This window comes from Hylobates moloch, unplaced genomic scaffold (assembly GCF_009828535.3).
Source record: "Hylobates moloch isolate HMO894 unplaced genomic scaffold, HMol_V3 SCAFFOLD_6, whole genome shotgun sequence".
Lineage (NCBI taxonomy): Eukaryota > Metazoa > Chordata > Mammalia > Primates > Hylobatidae > Hylobates > Hylobates moloch.
The window spans coordinates 35153119-35173752 of NW_026652281.1; the positions used below are offsets into that span (position 1 = coordinate 35153119).

Consider the following 20634-nt stretch of genomic DNA (forward strand, 5'->3'; position numbering starts at 1 on the left):
TAGTTTGCAACTGTTTCCAATAAACATATTTCACATTTCATATAATTTACTACTAATTTCATTATTTTTAATGCATGAATGAAATAAAATTTATTTATAATATTTTAGGCACAAAGACACAAAATCAAATTAAGCACTCTAATAAGAAAGACAGTAAACAATAGTTGTGGTAGAGTGTGATTAATACTGGAAAAGTAGCAGCAGGGTAAATAAAAATATATGTAGTTCACAGTGTTATTTTAGTGCCTGCAGAACATCCATATGATCATGTCCTGAAGGCAGCTGGATTCATAGACAGATCTAAGACAGGGCTCTAAACTTGAAAGTCACCAGTTCCTAAATGATTGCAAAATATACACATACAGGTAAAGTCCCCAGGGACTGCATAGAGGGAGTAAGAAGATAAGAGTAAGACACAAAGTGCTAAAGAACTTAAAATTTAAGGCACAAACACATACAGCAGGGTCTGTGAAACAACTAAGAAGGACTGATCACAGAGAAAGAATAAAGAAAGATTAATATTACAGTGACTAGTGACAAAGAATTTGGGGCAGGAGTATGGAAGAAAATTGGGGAAGGGCAGGAGTACAAAAAGGAGGATACGGACAATAGTGATAAATAATAGAGGTCACATTTATCCAGGACAGCAGACTGACTTTGACAACATGAAGGACACAGTCGACCTTGGCAAGTACAGTTTCAGTGAAGTGATGGATTAGTGGGAATGGAAGTGAGAGTGTAGTAGGTTGAAGCGATGAATGAATGGATGCTAAAATAGTAAACCTAGCCAGTGTTAACTACTGACAGCTTGGCGCCTCCCAAAAATGTACAGAAAATGATCTTGGACAGTAGAGATAGAATCAAGGGGAGGCTTTGTCATGAAAATTTGTAATTTGAAAAGAAACATTCATCCCCCCTCAAGCCCCCAATTCAGAGGTATATGCAAAGAGAAAATAGTATGGAATCATATCTTTCTCTCAGAAACATAGTTACACAAAATAAAGGGAGTTCTTGTGTACCCAATACTCAATACTTTCTTATATATCCAGAAATACTCAAGGATTACTGCTATAGTTTGAAGTTTTTGTCCCCTCCAAAACTTCATGTTGAAACTTAACCTCCAATGCAATAGTAATGGCAGGTGTTGGCCTTTGAGGGGTGATTGAGTCATGAGGGCTCTGGCTTCATGAATGGGATTAGGTATCCTTATAAAAGAGCTTGATGGAGGGAGTTCATGCCCTCTTGCCCTTCTGCCTTTTGCCATGTGAGAACACAGTATTCCTCCACTCTAGAGGAGGCAGGAAGGGTCCAGCAGCCCTCACCCGATGTCAGCACCTTGATCTCAGACTTAAGATCCTTCAGAACGGTGAGAAATAAATTTCTGTTCTTTATAAATTACTACAGCAGCAACAACAAACTAAGACAATTACCTTGCTTAAATAATGAGCCACAACTAGGTTTTCTAAGTCCTCTGTTGGAATAAACCCCAATACAGAAGAGAATGAATGAGGTCCCTATGAAAACTGAAAAACAAGCTGTATTCTCTGATATTAAGGGCTCAATAGAAAGAAAAAAAATTTATCATATTATATATCAATTCACACTAACTGAATGAAAGAAATTTATTACACTACTTGAAAGCAACTTACCTCCGGCTGCAGTTTGAAATGGAGCCACTCATCAAGTTTCAAGGCTGCCAAATTAGCTGTAGTTTTGTCCTCCATTTCACTATCACTACTGTCATTGGGAATGCCATCCGCTGTCCAAGTACATAATAAAAAAAAATCACTTTTACCTTCTTACATTATAGCAAAAAACTAAGAAGAATAAATACGCTTCATATACACAAACCCTCCTGACATACAACAATTTTTGTGGGAAGTCCTTCAAACCCAAAAGATCATATATTAAATCTCAGTATTTATTTAAAAGGAAAAAAGGGACCATTTGAAGACTATAATCTCTCATCACAATGCAACAAAACAAAAAAAGACAAGAATGTAAAATTTGAAGCACAATATTTAATAACTGGATGAAAAAGAAACAAAGAACATAATTCAAGGAAGGAATGACTACACTACATATCAAGAACTATGAAAGGTGCCCAAAGCAATACTCTTATAAAGTCACAGGTCAGTTTTAAAAAGAAAAAGTATACAGCTAAATATATCTAAGAAAAATAGCATAAAACCCAAAGAAAAGTAGAAGAAAATAGAAAATAAAAAAAAGATGAATTAGAAAGACAAAATGGTAATTAAAACTATAACCCAGTTCTTTGAAAAGATTAATAGATAACACTCTGTAAATTTAATAAAGGAAGAACGCAAAAATCTATCTAAAAAATCAGGTGAAAATGAGATTATAAAAACACAGAATGCATTATAAAATATGAAATTGATATAGGTTAAAATATACAGTATGTATAAATAATAAATTTGAAATCTTCAAAGAAATTAATTATTTTCTACACAAAAATTACTAAAACTGAAAGTAGAGGAACTAGAAGAACACAAATATATTTAAGGAAATCAGAGATATCCTTAAAGAACATCAACAAAGAAATCCAGAACAACAAGTCTCTCAATTTTGCATGGAATCAAATAATGACCATTCCTGTAATGAGACAAATCTAAACCTAACCCAAAACCTGATTAACACCTAAAACCTACATACCGGAATATGTACAAGCACACACCACACAAACCCTACAGGTCAGCCTCCCCAATGAAGATAAATATAAGTTTTAAATAAAATGTTAGAAAAATATCCAGCAATGTAATACATCACACTTAGTCCAAGGAAGGTTTACTCTCAGAACAAAATAACAGTTCCATAAGAAAATCTACACACCACATCAATAGGCTAAATAATTTCTGATTATATGAACAAAATGCTCAAATGCTATTTAGTAAATTCAACAAATTCTTAACACATACACAAAAAAACAAAACAAAACAAAGAAAACCCTTCTATGCCAGGTGTGATGACTCATGCCTACGGTCCCAGCTACTCAGGAGGCTAAGGTGGGAGGATCACTTGAGCCTTGGAGTTCAGGGTTACAGTGAGCTCTGACTACTGCACCACTGTACTCCATCCGGAGTAACAGAGTGAAACCCTGTCTCTTAAAAACAAAAACACATACACACACGCACAGAGACACACACACAAACCCTATTCCGTTATTTAAAAGGGACACTTTTATTAAAATTAACATTATAATCAATGCTATAACTTTAGAATTTGAAACTTTAAAATTCAATAAGACAAAATGGACCATTAATTCAGTTTTCTAATATCCTCAGAAAGAAATAAAAGGAATACATTTTGGTAATAAATGGAAGTATTACCACTTGAAGGTAATATAATTCAATAAATACAAAATCCAAAGGATTAATGAGTTTAATAAAGTAACAAGGTACATAAAATATATTATGTCTGCAATAATGTTTCTAAAGTTCAGCAAGAAAATTACACAAAGAGAATCCATTCACCATGACAACTGAAAACAGCAACAAAAGAATCTTAAGAAACACCTTAGGGAATATCCCCAACCTTTATAAAAGTTACCAAAAATATATATTTTTTAAGATAAATTTAAAATAAGCATGGCTAATTAAAAGATACTAAATTTCCTGGATGGAAACATTAAATTAGCAAACAAAAGAGGCCAGGTGCGGTGGCTCACGCCTGTAATCCCAACATTTTGGGAGGCCGAGGTGAGCAGATTGTTTGAGCTCAGGAGTTTGAGACCAGCCTGGGCAACATGGCAAAACCCCATCTCTACAAAAAATATGAACATTAGCCAGGCATGGTGGTGTGTGCCTTTAGTCTCAGCTACTCGAGAGACTGAGGTGGGAGGATCACTTGAGCCTGGGAGACAGAGATTGCAGTAGGCTGTAATTGCACCACTGTACTTCAGCCTGAGGGACAGACCAAGACTCTGTCTCAAACAAACACAAAAGAACTGTTGTTTGCAAAAGGATTACAAGAAGATGACTAATGAATATTCATTATTAAAAAAATAGGTAAGATTATCAAATAGCTCAATAACAGAAAGGCAGTAAAGAGTTACAGCTAGAGCTTCTACTACCAGATATTAGAATTTATTGATAAATAAAAATACTAAACAAGAAGGTGCAATATAAAGGCAGTAATGTAAAGGAATAGAGTATACAAAAAGGTTAAAGATATCAAATTTAATATGCAATCATGCAAGCTTTCTAAAGGAGGATATATAAGAACTATTTAATAAATTGTACAGATGAGGGGAAAGCACTTGGAAAAACTTAGATCTTTGTTTTAGGCCAGAATCAACTCAACATGGTTAAAAAAATATTAAAAATCAAATTATAGAAAACAAAAACAATACTTATCACATCAACGGAGGGATGAAATTTTCTCAGCTTTGAAAGTGAATAGCATAGGAAAAGATTATGCAGTTTAAATACACAGCAATCAAAACTCAGAATTCAAAATACATAACGCCAAAATGAATAATACATTGAATTGAACATGATAGAAAAAAGATTAATAATATCTTTAAATTATAAAGCTATCATTCAAATTTTTGAGTAAAATATCAGTACCCAAATAAATGGGCAGAAGATGAAAAAACAACTCAACTAAAGGGAAATATAAAGAAATGCATGGAGAGTTATTTCTTTTTGACAGAAATAAAAAGAGCAAATAAAGGAATCTTTTTTTATTTTTTTGAGACAGAGTCTCGCTCTGTCGCCCAGGCTGGAGTGCAGTGGCGCAATCTCAGCTCACTGCAAGCTCCGCCTCCAGGGTTCACGCCATTCTCCTGCCTCAGCCTCCGAGTAGCTGGGACTACAGGCGCCTGCCACCATGCCCGGCTAATTTTTTGTATTTTTAGTAGAGACGGGGTTTCACTGTGGTCTCGATCTCCTGACCTCATGATCCGCCCGCCTCGGCCTCCCAAAGTGCTGGGATTACAAGTGTGAGCCACCGCGCCCGGCCAGGAATATTTAAATATTTTATCTTTAAAACCAACACCAAATGATGGCATAGTTGCCATGAAATTCACTCTTAATGGTGCTAATACAGTTGAGTATGGAGGAAGAACCATAAATAACATCTATACATTTTTATCAAGTAATTCCCACTTCAAAGTTTTATCACAAAGAAAATATTAAATGAATTAAAGCAAAAGGACACACAGATGAAGACGTCAAAGTAGCAATGCCCCATAATCTCATAAATTATCAATCATACTATTTCTACTCTCTTCATACAAACTTAATGCCCTCAGTCTCTCAAAGCACATTCAGTAGAGCTAACCACTCCGTTCTTGAAACAGATTTGCCTCCAACACTGAATCACTCTTTCTTCCACTACTCAAATTTATACATTCTCTTTAGGAAATCCATTCTCACGTCTATAAATATCATTTACAAGCTGATGACTTCCAAATTTGTATTGCTAGCCGAGACATCTTCCCTGAGCTCCAGAAATGCATATCCAACTGCTTCCTGAAAAAAAATTTACTTAGAATGTCTTAGCCATCTCAAACTTAACATGTCTAAAAAGAACGCTTAATTTCTCCCCTACACAACTTGCTCCTTCCAGTTTTCTGAATCTCAAATGAGTGACAAGCTACTATAACCAAAATCTGAGAATTGACTCCTCCCTTTCCCTTACTACCCACATTCAATCTAGCAGTTACTAGTACCTTCAAAATAATTTTATATCTACTTCTCTTCATATCAGCAATCACTACCCTATCTGAGCGATCATCTTGTTAGAAGACCACTGCAAAAGCCTCCTACCTGACTCCACTCTTCTATTCTTGTAATTACTCCTGTAATTCATCCCCGTAGCCAAAATGACCTTTTGGAACATATCACATCATGTCATTTCCTTACTTAAAACCTTTTAATGGTTTCCTTTTCTTTGCGTTTCTATGGCCTACAAGTCCACGCTTTCCTTTCAACCTTATCATTGCCCTCTTCCATTGACCAATGCACTCCAATCACACAGCCTTTCTGTCAATTCCTAGATCATTTCCTAGCACAGAATCTTGGGGCTTTCCCTCTTTCTCTACCTGCAGCACATTTCTGCTTTTCATGTGGCTGGCTCTTCTCATATTGTAGGTCTCAGTTTAAGTCTTCTCAGAAAAACTTGTCTAGGCTTTCTTTCAAGTAGGTCACCCCTAAGGCGGTCCTCTTTGTATTTCCTTAATAGTATCATGCAGATTATTTATTTTTTACTGTCTACCCTCACTACTGTGTAAATTCCTAAGGACAGACACACACTGTTATACCTTCAATGCCTAGCACAGTACCTGACATATAGTAGGTACTAAATATTTGCTGAATCATTAAATAGCAAATAATTTGAAATCATCAAGATGTCCAACTATGAAGGCACATTTTAAATGTGTTATGCCAGCGGATCAATCAAAGATGGCTTATTAGAAACAGCTGCAGTCTGCAGCACTCACAAAGAAGAATGAAAAGGCACAATGAATTCAGCACCTTCAACTGAAATATCCAGATTCTCACATTCGGACAGACTAGGCATACAAATCAACCCATGGAGAATGAAGAAAAGTAGGTGAAGCCAACGGCCCACCCAGGAGCAGCACAGAGCAAAAGGAACCCTCACCCCCAGCCAAGGGAAGCAGTGAGTGATTATATGACCCCTCCCGGGAAACCACATTTCTCCCATGGATCTTTGCAACCTGTGAATCAGAGGATCCCTTTGTGAGCCCATGCCACAGATCTGTGTGGAGTGTCAGCAGAGCAGCCACTCAGGCACACAAAGAAACGTAGGAGTTTTACATACTCTGGCCCTGGGATCCCTAGCAAGGCAGGAAATCTGTTTGTACATATCCCTAGGAAGGGGGCTGAATCCAGGAAGCCAAGCAGCATCATTCTGTGGGATCCACTTCTATGGCACCTCACCAGTTATGACCTACTGGCTTGGAATTCCAGCCAGCCAACAGCAGTGGGTTGTTCTACCTGAGATGGGGCTGAGTTCCCAGGGAGAGGGGTGGCTGCTATCTTTGTGGTTTGTTTGACTCAGCCACTCCAGCCTGATGGCTATACAGGCGGTCTGGATGAGGAAGGTTCCTACGAATGCAGCACACCTGCTGTATCAAAAAGCAGCCAGACTGCTTCTTTGTACAGGTCCCTGATCTCATTCCTCCTGACTGGGTAAGACCTCAGAACAGGGGCTTCCAGTCACCTCCTACAGATGCATGTGGGCCAGCAACAGGTCAATAACCCCCGGGACAGAACTTCCAGAGGAAGGAGCTGGCTTCCATCTTTGCTGTTTTGCAGACTTCACTGGTGATACCTGCAGGTACAGGAAAAACTGAGGCAACTGAGGTCTGGAGGGGAGCCCCAGCAAACTGCAGCAGCCCTATGGAAGAGTGGCCTGACTCCAAAAGAAAAACAAACAGAAAACAACAACAATATCAACAGAAAAGACTTCACAAAAACCTCATTCAAAGGTCAGCATCCTCAAAGATCAAAGGTAGATAAGCCCACAAACTTGAGAAATAATGCAGAGATGCTGAAAACTCAAAAAGTCAGAGTGCCTCTTCTCCTCCAAATGATTGTGATACCTCTCTAGCAACGGCACAGAACTGGGCTGAGGCTGAGATGGCTAAAATGACAGAAGTAGGCTTCAGAAGGTGGGTAATAACAAACTTTGGTGAGCTAAAGAAGCATATTGTAATCCAATACAAAGAAGCTAAGAATTATGATAAAACAATACAGGAGCTAATAGCCAGTTTAGAGAAGAACATAACCGACCTGATGGAGCTGAAAAACACAACAGGAGAACTTCACAATGCAATCACAAGTATCAACAGCAGCACAGACCAAGTGGAGGAAAGAATCTCAGAGCTTGAAGACTGTCTGTCTGACATAAAACAGGCAGACAAGAACAGAGAAAAAAAGAATAAGAAACGAACAAAACCTCAGAGAAATATGGGATTATATAAAGAGACTGAACCTACAACTGACTGGGGTAGCTGAAAGATAAAAGAGAATAGAACCAAGTTGGAAAACATACTTCAGGATATCATCCAGGAAAACTTCCCTAACCTAGCAAGACAAGCCAACATTCGAATTCAGGAAATCCAGAGAACCCTAGTATAATACTCCATGAGAAGATCAACCCCAAGACAAAAAAATCATCAGATTCTCCAAGGTCTAAAGGAAAGAAAAAATGTTAAGGGCGGCCAGAGAGAAAGGCCAGGTCATGTACAAAGGGAAGTCCATCACACTAACAGTAGACCTCTAAGAGGAAACCCTACAAGCCAGAAGAGATTGGGGGCCAATATTCCACTCTCTTAAATAAAAGAATTTCCAACCCAGAATTTCATATCCAGCCAAACTAAGCTTCATAAGTGAAGGAGAAATAAGATCCTTTTCAGACAAGCAAATGCTGAGGGAATGTGTCACCACCAGGCCTGCCTTGCAAGAGCTCCTAAGGAAGCACTAAATATGAAAGAGAAAATCCATTACCAGCCACTACAAAAACGCACGGAAGTACGCAAACCCGTAACACTATGAAGCAACCACATAAACAAGTCTGCAAAATAACCAGCTAGCATCATGACAGAATCAAATTCACACATAATAATATATAACCTTAAAAGTAACATTAAAGGTAAATGGGGTAAATGCCCCAATTAAAAGGCACAGAATGCCAAACTGGATAAAGAGCCAAGATCCATGAGCATGCTGTCTTCAAGAGACCCATCTCACATGCAAAGTCACACATAGGCTCAAAAGAAAGGGATGGAGGAAAATTTACCAAGCAAATGGAAAACAGGAAAAGGCGGTTGCAATCCTAGTTTCTGATAAAACAGACTTTAAACCAATAAAGATCAAAGAAGGGCATTACACAGTGGTAGAGGGCTCAATTCAGCAAAAAGAACTCATGATCCTAAATATATATGCAACCTAATACAGGAGCACCCAGATTCATAAAACAAGTTCTTAGAGACCTACAAAGAGATTTAGACTCCCATACAATAATACTGGGAGACTTTAACACCCCACGGACAACGTTAGACAGATCTTCAAGACAGAAAATTAACAAAGATGTTCAGGACCTGAACTCAGCTCTGGATCAAGTGGACCTGATAGATATCTACAGAACTCTCTACCCAAAAACAAGAGAATACACATTCTTCTCATCGCCACATGGCATTTATTCTAAAATTGATCACATAATTGGAAGTAAAACACTCCTCAGCAAATGTAAAAGAAGTAACATCATAACAGTCTATCAGACCACAGCACAATCAAATTAGAACTCAAGACTAAGACATTCACTCAAAACCCCACAACTACATGGAAACTGAACAACCTGCTCCTGAATGACTCTTGGGTAAATAACGAAATTAAGGCAGATATCAAGAAGTTCTTTAAAACTAAGAGAACAAGGAGACAATGTACCACAATTTCTGGGACATAGCTAAAGTAGTGTTAAGACGGAAATTCATAGCACTAAATGAACACATCAAGAAGCTACAAAGACTTCAAGTTAACAACCTAACATCTCAATTTAAAAAGTTAGAGAACCAAGAGCAAACAAACCCAAGCTAGCAGAAGACATGAAATAACAAATATCAGAGCAGAAGTGAAGGAGATAGAGACAGGAAAAACCCTCCAAAAAATCAGCAAATGAAAAAGCTGGTTCTTTTTAAAAATCAGTAAAACAGACTGCTAGGTAGATTAATAAAGAAGAAAAGGGAGAAGAATCAAATAGACACAACAAAAAATGATATGAGGGGTCTCATCACTGACCCCACAGGAATACAAACTACCATCAAAGAATACTATAAACACCTCTATGCAAATAAACTACAAAATCTAGAAGAAAGAGATAAATTCCTGGACACATACATACTCCTGAGACTGAACCAGAAAGAAGCTGAATCCCTCAATAGACCAACAACAAGTTCTGAAATTGAGGCAGTAATAAAGAGCTTATCAACCAAAAAAAAGCCCAACCAGATGGATTTACAGCTGAATTCTACCAGAAGTACAACGAAGAGCTGATACCCTTTCTTTTGAAACTATTCCAAACAACTGAAAAGGAGGGACTCCTCCATAACTCATTCTGTAAGACCAGCATCATACTGATACCAAAGCCTGACAGAGATACAACAAAAAAAGAAAACTTGAGGCCAATATCCCTGATGAATATCAATGCAAAAATTCTCAATAAAATACGGGCAAACCAAATACAGCAGCACATCTAAAGGCTTGTCAACCACAATCAAGTTGGCTTCATCCCTGGGATGCAAGACTGGTTCAACATATGCAAATCAATAAACATAATTCATCACATAAACAAATCTAAAGACAAAAACCAAATGATTATCTCAACAGATGCAGAAAAGGCCTTCAATAAAATGCAACATGCCTTCGTGTTAAAAACTCAATAAACTAGGTAGTGAAGGAACATATCTCAAAATAATAAGAGCTATTTATGACAAACCCACAGCCAATATCATACTGAATGGGCAAAAGCAGGAAGCATTCCCCTTGAAAACTGTCATAGGACAACGATGTCCTCTCTCATCACTCTTACTCAACACAGGATTGGAAGTTCAGGCCAAGGAAATCAGGCCGGAGAAAAAAATGAAGAGTATTCACTCTGGGTGGGTGCAGTGGCTCATGTCTATAATCCCAGCACTTTGGGAGGCCGAGGAAATCAAAGAAATCAGAGAGGACATAAACAAATGGAAAAACATTCCATGTTCATGGATAGTAACTTCCACCACCTCTGGTGGATCGCTTGAAGTCAGGAGTTTGAGACCTGCCTGGCCAATATGGTGAAATGCTAAATCTACTAAAAATACAAAAAAAATTAGTGGAGTATGGTGGCAGGCGTCTGTAATCCCAGCTACTCTGGAGGCTGAGGCAGAAGAATTGCTTGAACCCAGAAGGCAGAGGTTGCAGTGAGCTGAGATCACACCGCTGCACTCTAACCTGGGCGGCAGAGTGAGACTCCATCTCAAAATAAAGAAATAAAGCGTATTATTCAATTAGGAAAAGAGGAAGTCAAATTATCTTTGTTTGTAGTTGACATGATCATACATCTAGAAGACCCATCATCTCAGTCCAAAAGCTTCTTAAGCTGATAAGCAACTTCAGCAAAGTCTCAGGATATAAAATCAATGTGCAAAAACTGCTAGCATTCCTATATACCAACAACAGGCAAGCAGAGAGCCAAATCATGAATGAATTCACATTCACGATTGCTACAAAAATAATAAAATACATAAGAAAAGGCCAAGCATGATAGCTCACGCCTGTAATTGCAGCACTTTGTGAGGCCAAGGAAGGCAGATGGATCACCTTGAGGTCTGGAGTTCAAGATCACCCTGCCCAACATGGTGAAACCCTGTCTCTAGTAAAAATACAAAAATTAGCCAGGAATTGTAGCACGTGCCTGTAATCCCAGCTACCCAGGAGTCTCAGGCAGGAGAACTGCTTGAACCCAGGAGGCGGAGGTTGCAGTGAGCTGAGATTGTACCACTGCACTCCAGCCTGGGTGACACAGCAAGACTCCATCTCAAAAAGATAACATAAAATAAAATAAAATAAATAAAATAAAATAAAATAAAATAAAATAAAATAAAATAAAATAAAATAAAATAAAATAAAATAAAATAAAATAAATAAAATAAAATAAATAAAATAAAAAATAAAATAAAATAAAATAAAATAAAATAAAATAAAATAAAACAAAATAAAATACCTAGGAATACAGCTAATAAGGGAAGTGAAGGACCTCTTCAAGGAGAACTACGTATCACTGCTCAAAGAAATCAGAGAGGACATAAACAAATGGAAAAACATTCCATGTTCATGGATAGCAACAAGCAATATCATGAAAATGGCCATATTGCCCAGAGAAATTTACAGATTCAATGCTATTCCCATTATACTGACAGTCTTCACAGACTTAGAAGAAATGATTTCAAAATTCATATGGAACCAAAAGAGACCACATAGCCAAGACAATCCTAAGCAAAAAGAACAAAGCTGAGGCATCATGCTACCCAACTTCAAACTATACTACAGGGTTACAGTAGCCAAGACAGCATGGTACTGGTATAGAACATCGGAACAGAATAGAGAACTCAGAAATAAGACCACACACCTACAACCATCTGATTTTCGACAAACCTGACAAAAACAAGCAATGAAGAAAGGACTCCTTATTTAACAAATGGTGCTGAAAGAACTGGTTAGCTATATGCAGAAAACTGAAACTGGGCCCCTTCCTAACACCTTGTACAAAAATTAACTCAAGATGGATTAAAGACTTAAATGTAAAACTCTAAACCATAAAAACCCTAGAAGAAAATCTAGGCAATGCCATTCAGGACATAGGCACAGGCAAAGATTTCATGATAAAAATGACAAAAGCAATTGCAACAAAAGCAAAAATTGGCAAATGAGATCTAATTAAACCAAAGTTTGTGCACAGCAAAAGAAACTATCATCAGAGGAAACAGACAACCTACAGAATGGGAGAAAATTTTTGCAATCTATCCATCTGACAAAGGTCTAATACCCAGAGTCTACAAGGAACTTAAGCAAATTTACAAGAAAAAATAACCCATTAAAAAGTGGGCAAAGGACATGAACAGACACTTCTCAAAAGATGTACATGTGGCCAACAAACATATAAAAAAAAGCTCAACGTCACTGATCATTACTGGAATGCAATTCAAAACCACAATGAGATCAGAATGGCTATTATTAAAAAGTCAAAAAACAACACGCTGGTGAGGTTGTGGAGAAAAAGGAACACTTTTACGTGTAATTAAATTACACTAGTGTAAATTAATTCAACCACTGTGGGAGAGAGCATGGTGATTCCTCAAAGACCTAGAGGCAGAAATACCATTTCTGGGTAAATACCCAAAGGAATATAAATAATTCTATTATAAAGATAAGTACACTTGTAGGTTTAGTGCAGCACTATTCACAATAGTAAAGACATGGAATCAACCCAAATGTCCACCAATGATAGGCTAGATAAAGAAAATATGGTACATATACACCATGGGATACTATGCAGCCATAAAAAGGAATTAGATCATGTCCTTTGCAGGGACATGGCTGGAGGTGGAAGCCAGTATCCTCAGCAAACTAATGCAGGAATGGAAAACCAAACACCGCATGTTCTCACTTATAAGTGGGAGCTGAATGATGAGAACACATGGACACAGAGAGGGGAACGACACACACTGGGGCCTGCTGGGGGTGTGTGGTAGACGGGAGGGAGAACATCACGAAGAATAGCTAATGGACACTGGGCTTGATAGATACATGATGGCATGATCTGTGCAGCAAACCACCATGGCACATGTTTACCTGTGCAACAAACCTGCACATCTTGCACATGTACCCCTGAACTTAAAATAAAAGTTGAAAGAAAAAAATGCATTATGCCACTTCAATGTGATATACTATTTTGCAGTCATTAATATAAAATGCTAAAAATATTTCTGATATCTCTGTAATGAAAATAACAAAATATAAAATAACAGTTTGGGTGAAATAATTTAAAATGTATAAACATGTAGAAAAATACAACATTAAAAAGTGTTAGCATGAGAAAAATGAGATTATGGGTGGCTCTTCTTTCTTTTACAATTACCTTTATCTATGTTAAACTATCATTTAAATTCAAGTGGAAAAGAAAAATTTCTTCCCAACAGCAAGATTAATAAAAAATGCACAAATCAACATCAAGTTACCTTATAAATAAATTTCAACAACAGTAGTATACCTTAGTATTTCCTAATTAGTCTTAGTATATCAAAATAGAGCTGCTACTATATAAATCTTTATAATTTCATTATTTGGTTTAGTAAAATAATTTCATTTGGTAAAAAAAAAAAAAATTTCATTTCAAATAGACTTTTATTTCCTTCATAATACATTTACCTCTAAAGGATGAAGGTTCCTGAAGAGCATTACTTGCCAATCTAGCTGGTCCACAGAATACCAATATAGTGACAGGCGTCACTGCTGAACAACATCTAATATTAGCTATTCTATGGGCTCTGGTCATTTCATCATAAATAAGCCAATCTGTGGGCAGTGCCTTAATTGCTGCAGCTTGACCGTTGGCTGGAGGAATCTATTAAGAAAATAAATTTTAAAAATTATTGTGTTTGTCATCTAGTTTATTGGAAATACTTTTAAAATGTAAAAAGTCTCTCAATGAAATCGATGATGTGTATTAGTACATAAGCAAAAATTAAAACAAGCCAATGCTCATGTAGTTTGTACAAAAGTACTCATTACTTAACACATTACCTTTCCCAACTCCAAAATTTATAAGTTTTGGTCCAATATTTAATGTTATATATATATATACACATATATATAACTAATTAATTTCTTAAAGCGGGAAGGTATTTGGAGCATTTTTCATTGATAAGTCAACTACCTAAATTAGTTTCATGTTAAAATCCAAGCGCATTCAAAATGTTTTACCTTTTTATATTGAGGCTGACTGAGAACTGAAGCAGGATGAAATCGTACTTTTTTCTCCTTTGGCCCTGTCAACACTAGATTCTCTCTGTCCACGTGGACTAAATTAGGATACATGCCTGCCACCAATGCAGCTTTAACGACAGCCCAATTTTCAGAGTTTGTGTTAACATCTCGAATGTCACCACCACCTCGCGCTCTAACAAAACCTAGAGAGGGGAAAAAAAACCACATCAACTTTTTCTATTATGCAAAAGATACTTTTGTGTATTTTTTTCAAAAACTGTACAACTCATGTAAATTTTGTGATATTCAAATTTCACGATAATTAATAAAATCTCCTCTGAAAAGTTGTTTAAAATATGAACCACCCCTCCCCACCCCAAAACAGATACAGAACCAACATTCTAGGGAAGTGTAGATCTGCTCAGGTTAGATTAAGTATAAGAATCGCTGGGGGCTTAAATTTTTTTAGATGCACATTCTTGCAATAAAGTTCTTTATAATCTGCTGCCAGAAACAAACTAAATTCATAGCTGGAAATCCAAACCATTGTTCTGACATTAACAACATTTTGATTATCATAGATACTAATTCTGTAGAAGAAGTCAAGTAAATATATGGTAATTTTTGCTTGAATTTCAAAAATCCTTCATATTTCCTCATGTTCAAGTCAACTCTTAAATCCTCTGGTTCATTCCTTATATTACTCTGGCACTTCAGCTAACCTATGAATCCAGGCTCTGGTACTTTTCTTCTGACTATCACATCAATTTTTTTTTGCTACTCAAAAAGGCAATTCTAAAAGGTAATAGCAATACTAGCATCCTCTTCAAAAAAAAAAAAAAAGTGACTTCAAGTATTACCAGCTGTTTTTGTGTTCCAAAAATATGAAGAGCAGCATTCACATCAATTTTTTAAAATTTCTATTTCACAGAACTAAATAAGTATTCATTAATGGTGATAAAAGAAAATAACTATAAGATCTAAATTGATCTCTGCCAACAAATACCAATTGTTCATTGCCAACAGTATCAAAAGGGTATAGATTCTGTCCCTAGATTTCTCAAATACACCTCCTGCAATAGCATTTTTTTCATCAACAAGCAAAAGTCGAAGACACACAGAAGTCTACAAATCATGCATGAATATAAGATATACAACACGATAATGTCATAAAAATAATAGATAGCATCCGTTAACATAAGAAATACTATGAAATATGGGCAGGGTACTCTCAGTAACTTAAATAGGCTCTTTGAGAGAAAACTTTACCTGATGCTCTAAGTTGACCAAGCAACTGCGTTCTCATGCCTATGATTATTTCCATAGTAGCCTGTGAAAGAAAATTCTTTTCACAAAAGGCTCGCTCCCACCCATCACTTCGTGCTTTTTGCCAGGCCTATAAAAAGAAAATAATTGCATAACAAGACACATTTACTAATCACTTCTTAGTGAGGCAACAAGTAACTACAAATCATTACACTAATTCCTCAAGGTCAATTTGCCTTATTCTAATTATTCTATAAAATCTAAGACTTTATGATCAAATAATATTTATCATTAATTTATACTCAAATGCTACAAAAGCCATTGAGTTTATAAAATCTCAAATGAGAACTAACTGTCCAGTAGCCTAAATGACTAACAATGTAAAAATACTTGCCTTCTCAGATGCATCTGCTAATTTTACTCTCTACAGAAGTGTACGTTTTCAACTAAGACTTCGTAACACTTGTATCTAAGAATCGTGCCACTCTTGCCCTCCAAAAAATAATCTCTATGTCAACCCTGGGCTCTACCTAAGAATGGAAAGTAGGATTTCTATAAATCATCTATATGCAGTATAAAAAGCTCTCCTTTGTGAATGGGTTCTCTTGCTTTGGAATATATATAACTAAAAGACTGAAGCAATAATTTATCCTCTCTGCTTTTGAAGGAGCTGGGGGAAAAGCAAAGAACAGATAGAAATTTTACTCTAAATCTCCCTCTACTTCTCAATTAATCTACTATAATATATGGTATTTAATATACCCAATTAATAACAATAAGTTATCCATTGATCAATACTCACAAAAGAGCTTGAAATTATTTTTGAAAATTATATGTGTTGAAAAATCTTCTATGTCTGAAAAAGAGTACTTTCTGCATAAACAAAGTTAGATTTTTAAAAAATATAGCCGGGCATGGTGGCTCACACATGGTAATCCCAGCACTTTGTGAGGCCAAGGCAGAGATCACTTGAGGTCAGGAGTTCGAGACCAGCCTGACCAACATGGTGAAACCCTGTCTCTACTAAAAACACAAAAATTAGCTGGGCATGGTGGTGGGTGCCTGTAACCCGAGCGACTCGGGAGGCTGAGGCAGGAGAATTGCTTGAACCTGGGAGGCTGAGGTTGCAGTGAGCCGAGACTGTGCCACTGCACTCCAGCCTGAGTGACAGAGCAAGACTCTGTCTCAAAAAAAAAAAAAAATATATATATATATATATATAGACACAGCCTACATTCAAGAAGATCTGAGGATAAATACAATGCCTATGTTTTCAAGAAATAACATATTCTTCCCCACATATCTGAAATTCTAAATTACATTTAATCTGTCTTCCCCAGGATCCTATTTTCCCCATCTTTTCTTTTCCATTTGCCTCTTTCCTCAACTTCCCATTACCATTATCTTAAAAGGTTTTTAAGTGATTTTTGTATTTTGCTTTACAAAATTAAGTTCTCAGCATAGTGTCTTGAGAACGCAAGAAAAAGCTGAACTCTAAGAAAAATCGATAGATATTAAATCAATATAATTTTCTTATAAGCTTTATTCTATGTACTTTAAATAGTATACAGTATTTCTCAACTAAAATTTTAGAACATTCCTTGCCCAAGACATGACTGAAAAAAACCTGGTAATAGAAGCATAAACACAAATAAATATATATACAAATACACACATATATTCCAAAAAGGAGAAAATGGGGAAAAAAAGCAAAACTGCTTTAATTTTAACATAACAACAGCAAGAAGATATTTTTCAGGACTATTAATGTGACTTCATAATGAAACAAAATTAATGCAATTTTAAAATTTATAAATTATTTTTAAAATTCCTACATTTGCCCCAGAAATGCGTTTAACCAGCAACGTTTTCAGAAATAAAACGACAGTAATAGTACCTGGAATGCTCTGAGAAGTGCCATATGGTCACTGAAAGCTCCTGCAGTAAAACGTTTCCTACAAAGCATAGCTGCACGTTTTTGAGAGGCCTGAGTAGGTAGTACAAAAGGATCTCGATAAGCTAGTGTGCAAGCAATTGTAAGGATGGGGTCCAGACACTTTAAAACAACAGCACACAAGACCATTTTACCAAGATGTGGTTCTACTGGCAAGTCAGCCAAATGATACCCAAGTTCAGTCAGATCTTCCCATGTATCCATTGCATCTACTGTCTAAGTAAAAGGAGACAGAACAGACTTTGACACCAGCAAACACTGTTTAATCAAACCACACAATTAAAAACCCCTAAATAAGAAATAAGAATATAGATTTTTTTTGCTACTACATCTCATAAAAATATATTTTGTTTCTAATATACTATATAAAAGAAGTATATCTACTGTTTTATACATGATGTATTATTTAAAGTACATGATCATTTAAGATAATTGTTTAAAAGTACAAACTTAGTTTACCTGGACAAATTGTAGGAGGACAAAAAGAAAAAATAATTATACAAAATTAGTTAAGACATATTTTCTTTTAGTTTAAAATTTCAAGTAAAAAAGTCATGTAAAATAAAACTATGAAGACACCAACCTTAAGCATCTGTACAGCATTTCTTACAATTAAAGCTGGTGGAGGTTCAGGAGCTTTCATAAGAAAATCAGCAATGGAACAATTAACTGGGGCTAGCAGCTTGGTATGTAAGCAAAGTTCCTATAAACCAAAACAGTAAATAATTTTTTAAAATTAAAAAGAATACTAACCTACACATTTAAAGAAATCATGGTAACTGTAGTTCTCAAACACAGACTAGTAGAGTCTCTGACTAGAATGAACAGTAGAAGGAACAATGTCTTTCTGTAAAAGAGGAGCTCATACTTTGCCCTAGATGCCAGAACCTTAATAAATACCCTCTTCAATCAACTTATACCAAGACTGCCATTGCTCCCATTGGCAACATCTCCTCACACTGTTCATATACCTAACATTCATAGTCACTGTCCAAAAAAAAAAATCTTTTTCCCCCTTTATACTGCATTCTAGAATATTTTATCTACTCAGCAAATATTTTAGTGCTTTCTAAGTGCAAGGCCCTGTGCAAATTGGAGAAAAAGAAGGGGACAGAAGGAAGCGTCCATTCTCATTGAGTTTACACTGTAATATGAGTAAGCAGACCTTAATTAATTATATAATTAACTACTTAATTACGATTATCATCAGTGCTATGAAGGCTATAGGGAGCTAAAGAAGTAAATATGCTTTAATCAAGTTCAGAAAAGGGTGGGAGAGGGAGACCATGGGAAGTTACAGATAGTTTTCCTGAAGAAAGACACTTTAAGATGTAAAGATTGAGTAGGAGTAACTATAAAAGGAATAAGGGGAAAGAATCTAAGGAGAGAGTAGATACCTGTGAAAGCTGTAAGGCAGAAGGAAAAAATATGTGCTTGAGAAACTAAAACCAATGGTGTAAGAGAGGATAAATAACAAGAAATAACCTGTTCCTTCCTGCCTGTGACTGGAGACACAGGCAGGAACGGGCAATTCATGGTCTTGTTAAGATTCTGAATTTTCTCCCAGGAGGAACAGAAAATCACACATAAGCATTGGGAAGTGGGAAATCATCTTAGGTATATGGATGTTTAACACATTATCCTGCCTCTCTTTAAGGGTTTGGAAGCCAGCATTAGCCAAACACACTAAAGAATCAAATAAATGCATTCTGCTAATCTTCCCTAGAAGCTGTAGGGGCTGCCTGTTCCATGAAGTTAGAAAACTTAAAACACACACACACACAGCACAATTAATAGAGGTCAGAAAATCTCAGTGAACTCAGTTCTAAAACTACTAGATAATCTCAGCATCTTATACTGAGATTTGGGTATTATCTTTTGGATCTTAAATAATTTGTTTGCTAATCCCTCTGAGAATTTAAAAGGTGAACACTATATAGTAGAAACTCATAAAATGCTGCATTTAAAAAAATATGGCCGGGTGTGGTGGCTCACACCTGTAATCCCAGCACTTTTGGAGGCTGAGGTGGGTGGATCATGAGGTCAAGAGTTTTGAGACCAGCCTGGTCACAATGGTGAAACCCCGTCTCTACTAAAAACACAAAAATTAGCCGGGCACGGTGGTGGGCGCCTGTAATCCCAGCTACTCAGGAGGCTGAGGCCAGAGAATCGCTTGAACCCGGGAGGTGGAGGCTGCAGTGAGCCAAGATCGTGCCACTGCACTGTAGCCTGGGCAACAAAGCAAGACTCTCTGACTCAAAAAAAAAAAATATATATATATATATATATATATCCTTTAAAACTGTACCATAATTTACATACATTCAAGTGATTCTTTAAAATTTTGAAGGTTTATGAATTAAATTTTCTTATATAGAAAAAATATTTCTGTTATAGACATAGCCACCCTCCATAATATATATTGAATAATTTTGTTTTACAAATTGATTTTTTAAAGGCCTAATCCATAGAAGTTGAAATGGCCCCTCTCTTCCCTCACCCACAAAAATGCCTTTTATATTTAAATAAATTTTTACCTGTAATGGCATTCTCAAAAGTTCCGGAGTCTGAAATTCCAACATATTCTGGAATCGGAGTCTACTGAACAGATGAAAACAAATTCCAGGTCTACATCGTCCTGCCCTTAAAAATAAAACACAAGATTAGGACTCAAACAATGAATAAAGGCTACAATAAACTGTAAACGCAATGTGATTTAGGAAAGAGAAAAATCATCCAGGATCAGGACACCTGACTTTAAATCCTATTCTGTTTCTTATCCTCTTATCAATCATTTTGGAAAGTACTTCACTAGTCTGGGACTCAATTATTTCATAGACAGTGAGATTCATGAAGGACACCTACCTGATATATCTTGTAGGGTTATGGTAAAAATCAAAA

General features: G+C 36.3%; 1 protein-coding gene across 4 annotated transcripts in view; it reads right to left on the minus strand.

Moving 5' to 3' along the window:
* The window catches only part of YTHDC2 (YTH N6-methyladenosine RNA binding protein C2), an 81042-nt gene that overhangs the window by 13656 nt on the left and 46752 nt on the right, over positions 1–20634 (minus strand). For all 4 annotated transcript variants that reach the window (XM_032156648.2, XM_032156649.2, XM_058440605.1 and 1 more), the window contains 7 exons: positions 20271–20376; positions 18317–18436; positions 17677–17949; positions 15783–15909; positions 14511–14716; positions 13956–14151; positions 1650–1759 (listed from right to left, as the gene is read on the minus strand). In XM_032156648.2, the coding sequence (XP_032012539.1) occupies positions 1650–1759; positions 13956–14151; positions 14511–14716; positions 15783–15909; positions 17677–17949; positions 18317–18436; positions 20271–20376 (1138 nt within the window). The remainder of the gene's footprint in view (positions 1–1649; positions 1760–13955; positions 14152–14510; positions 14717–15782; positions 15910–17676; positions 17950–18316; positions 18437–20270; positions 20377–20634) is intronic.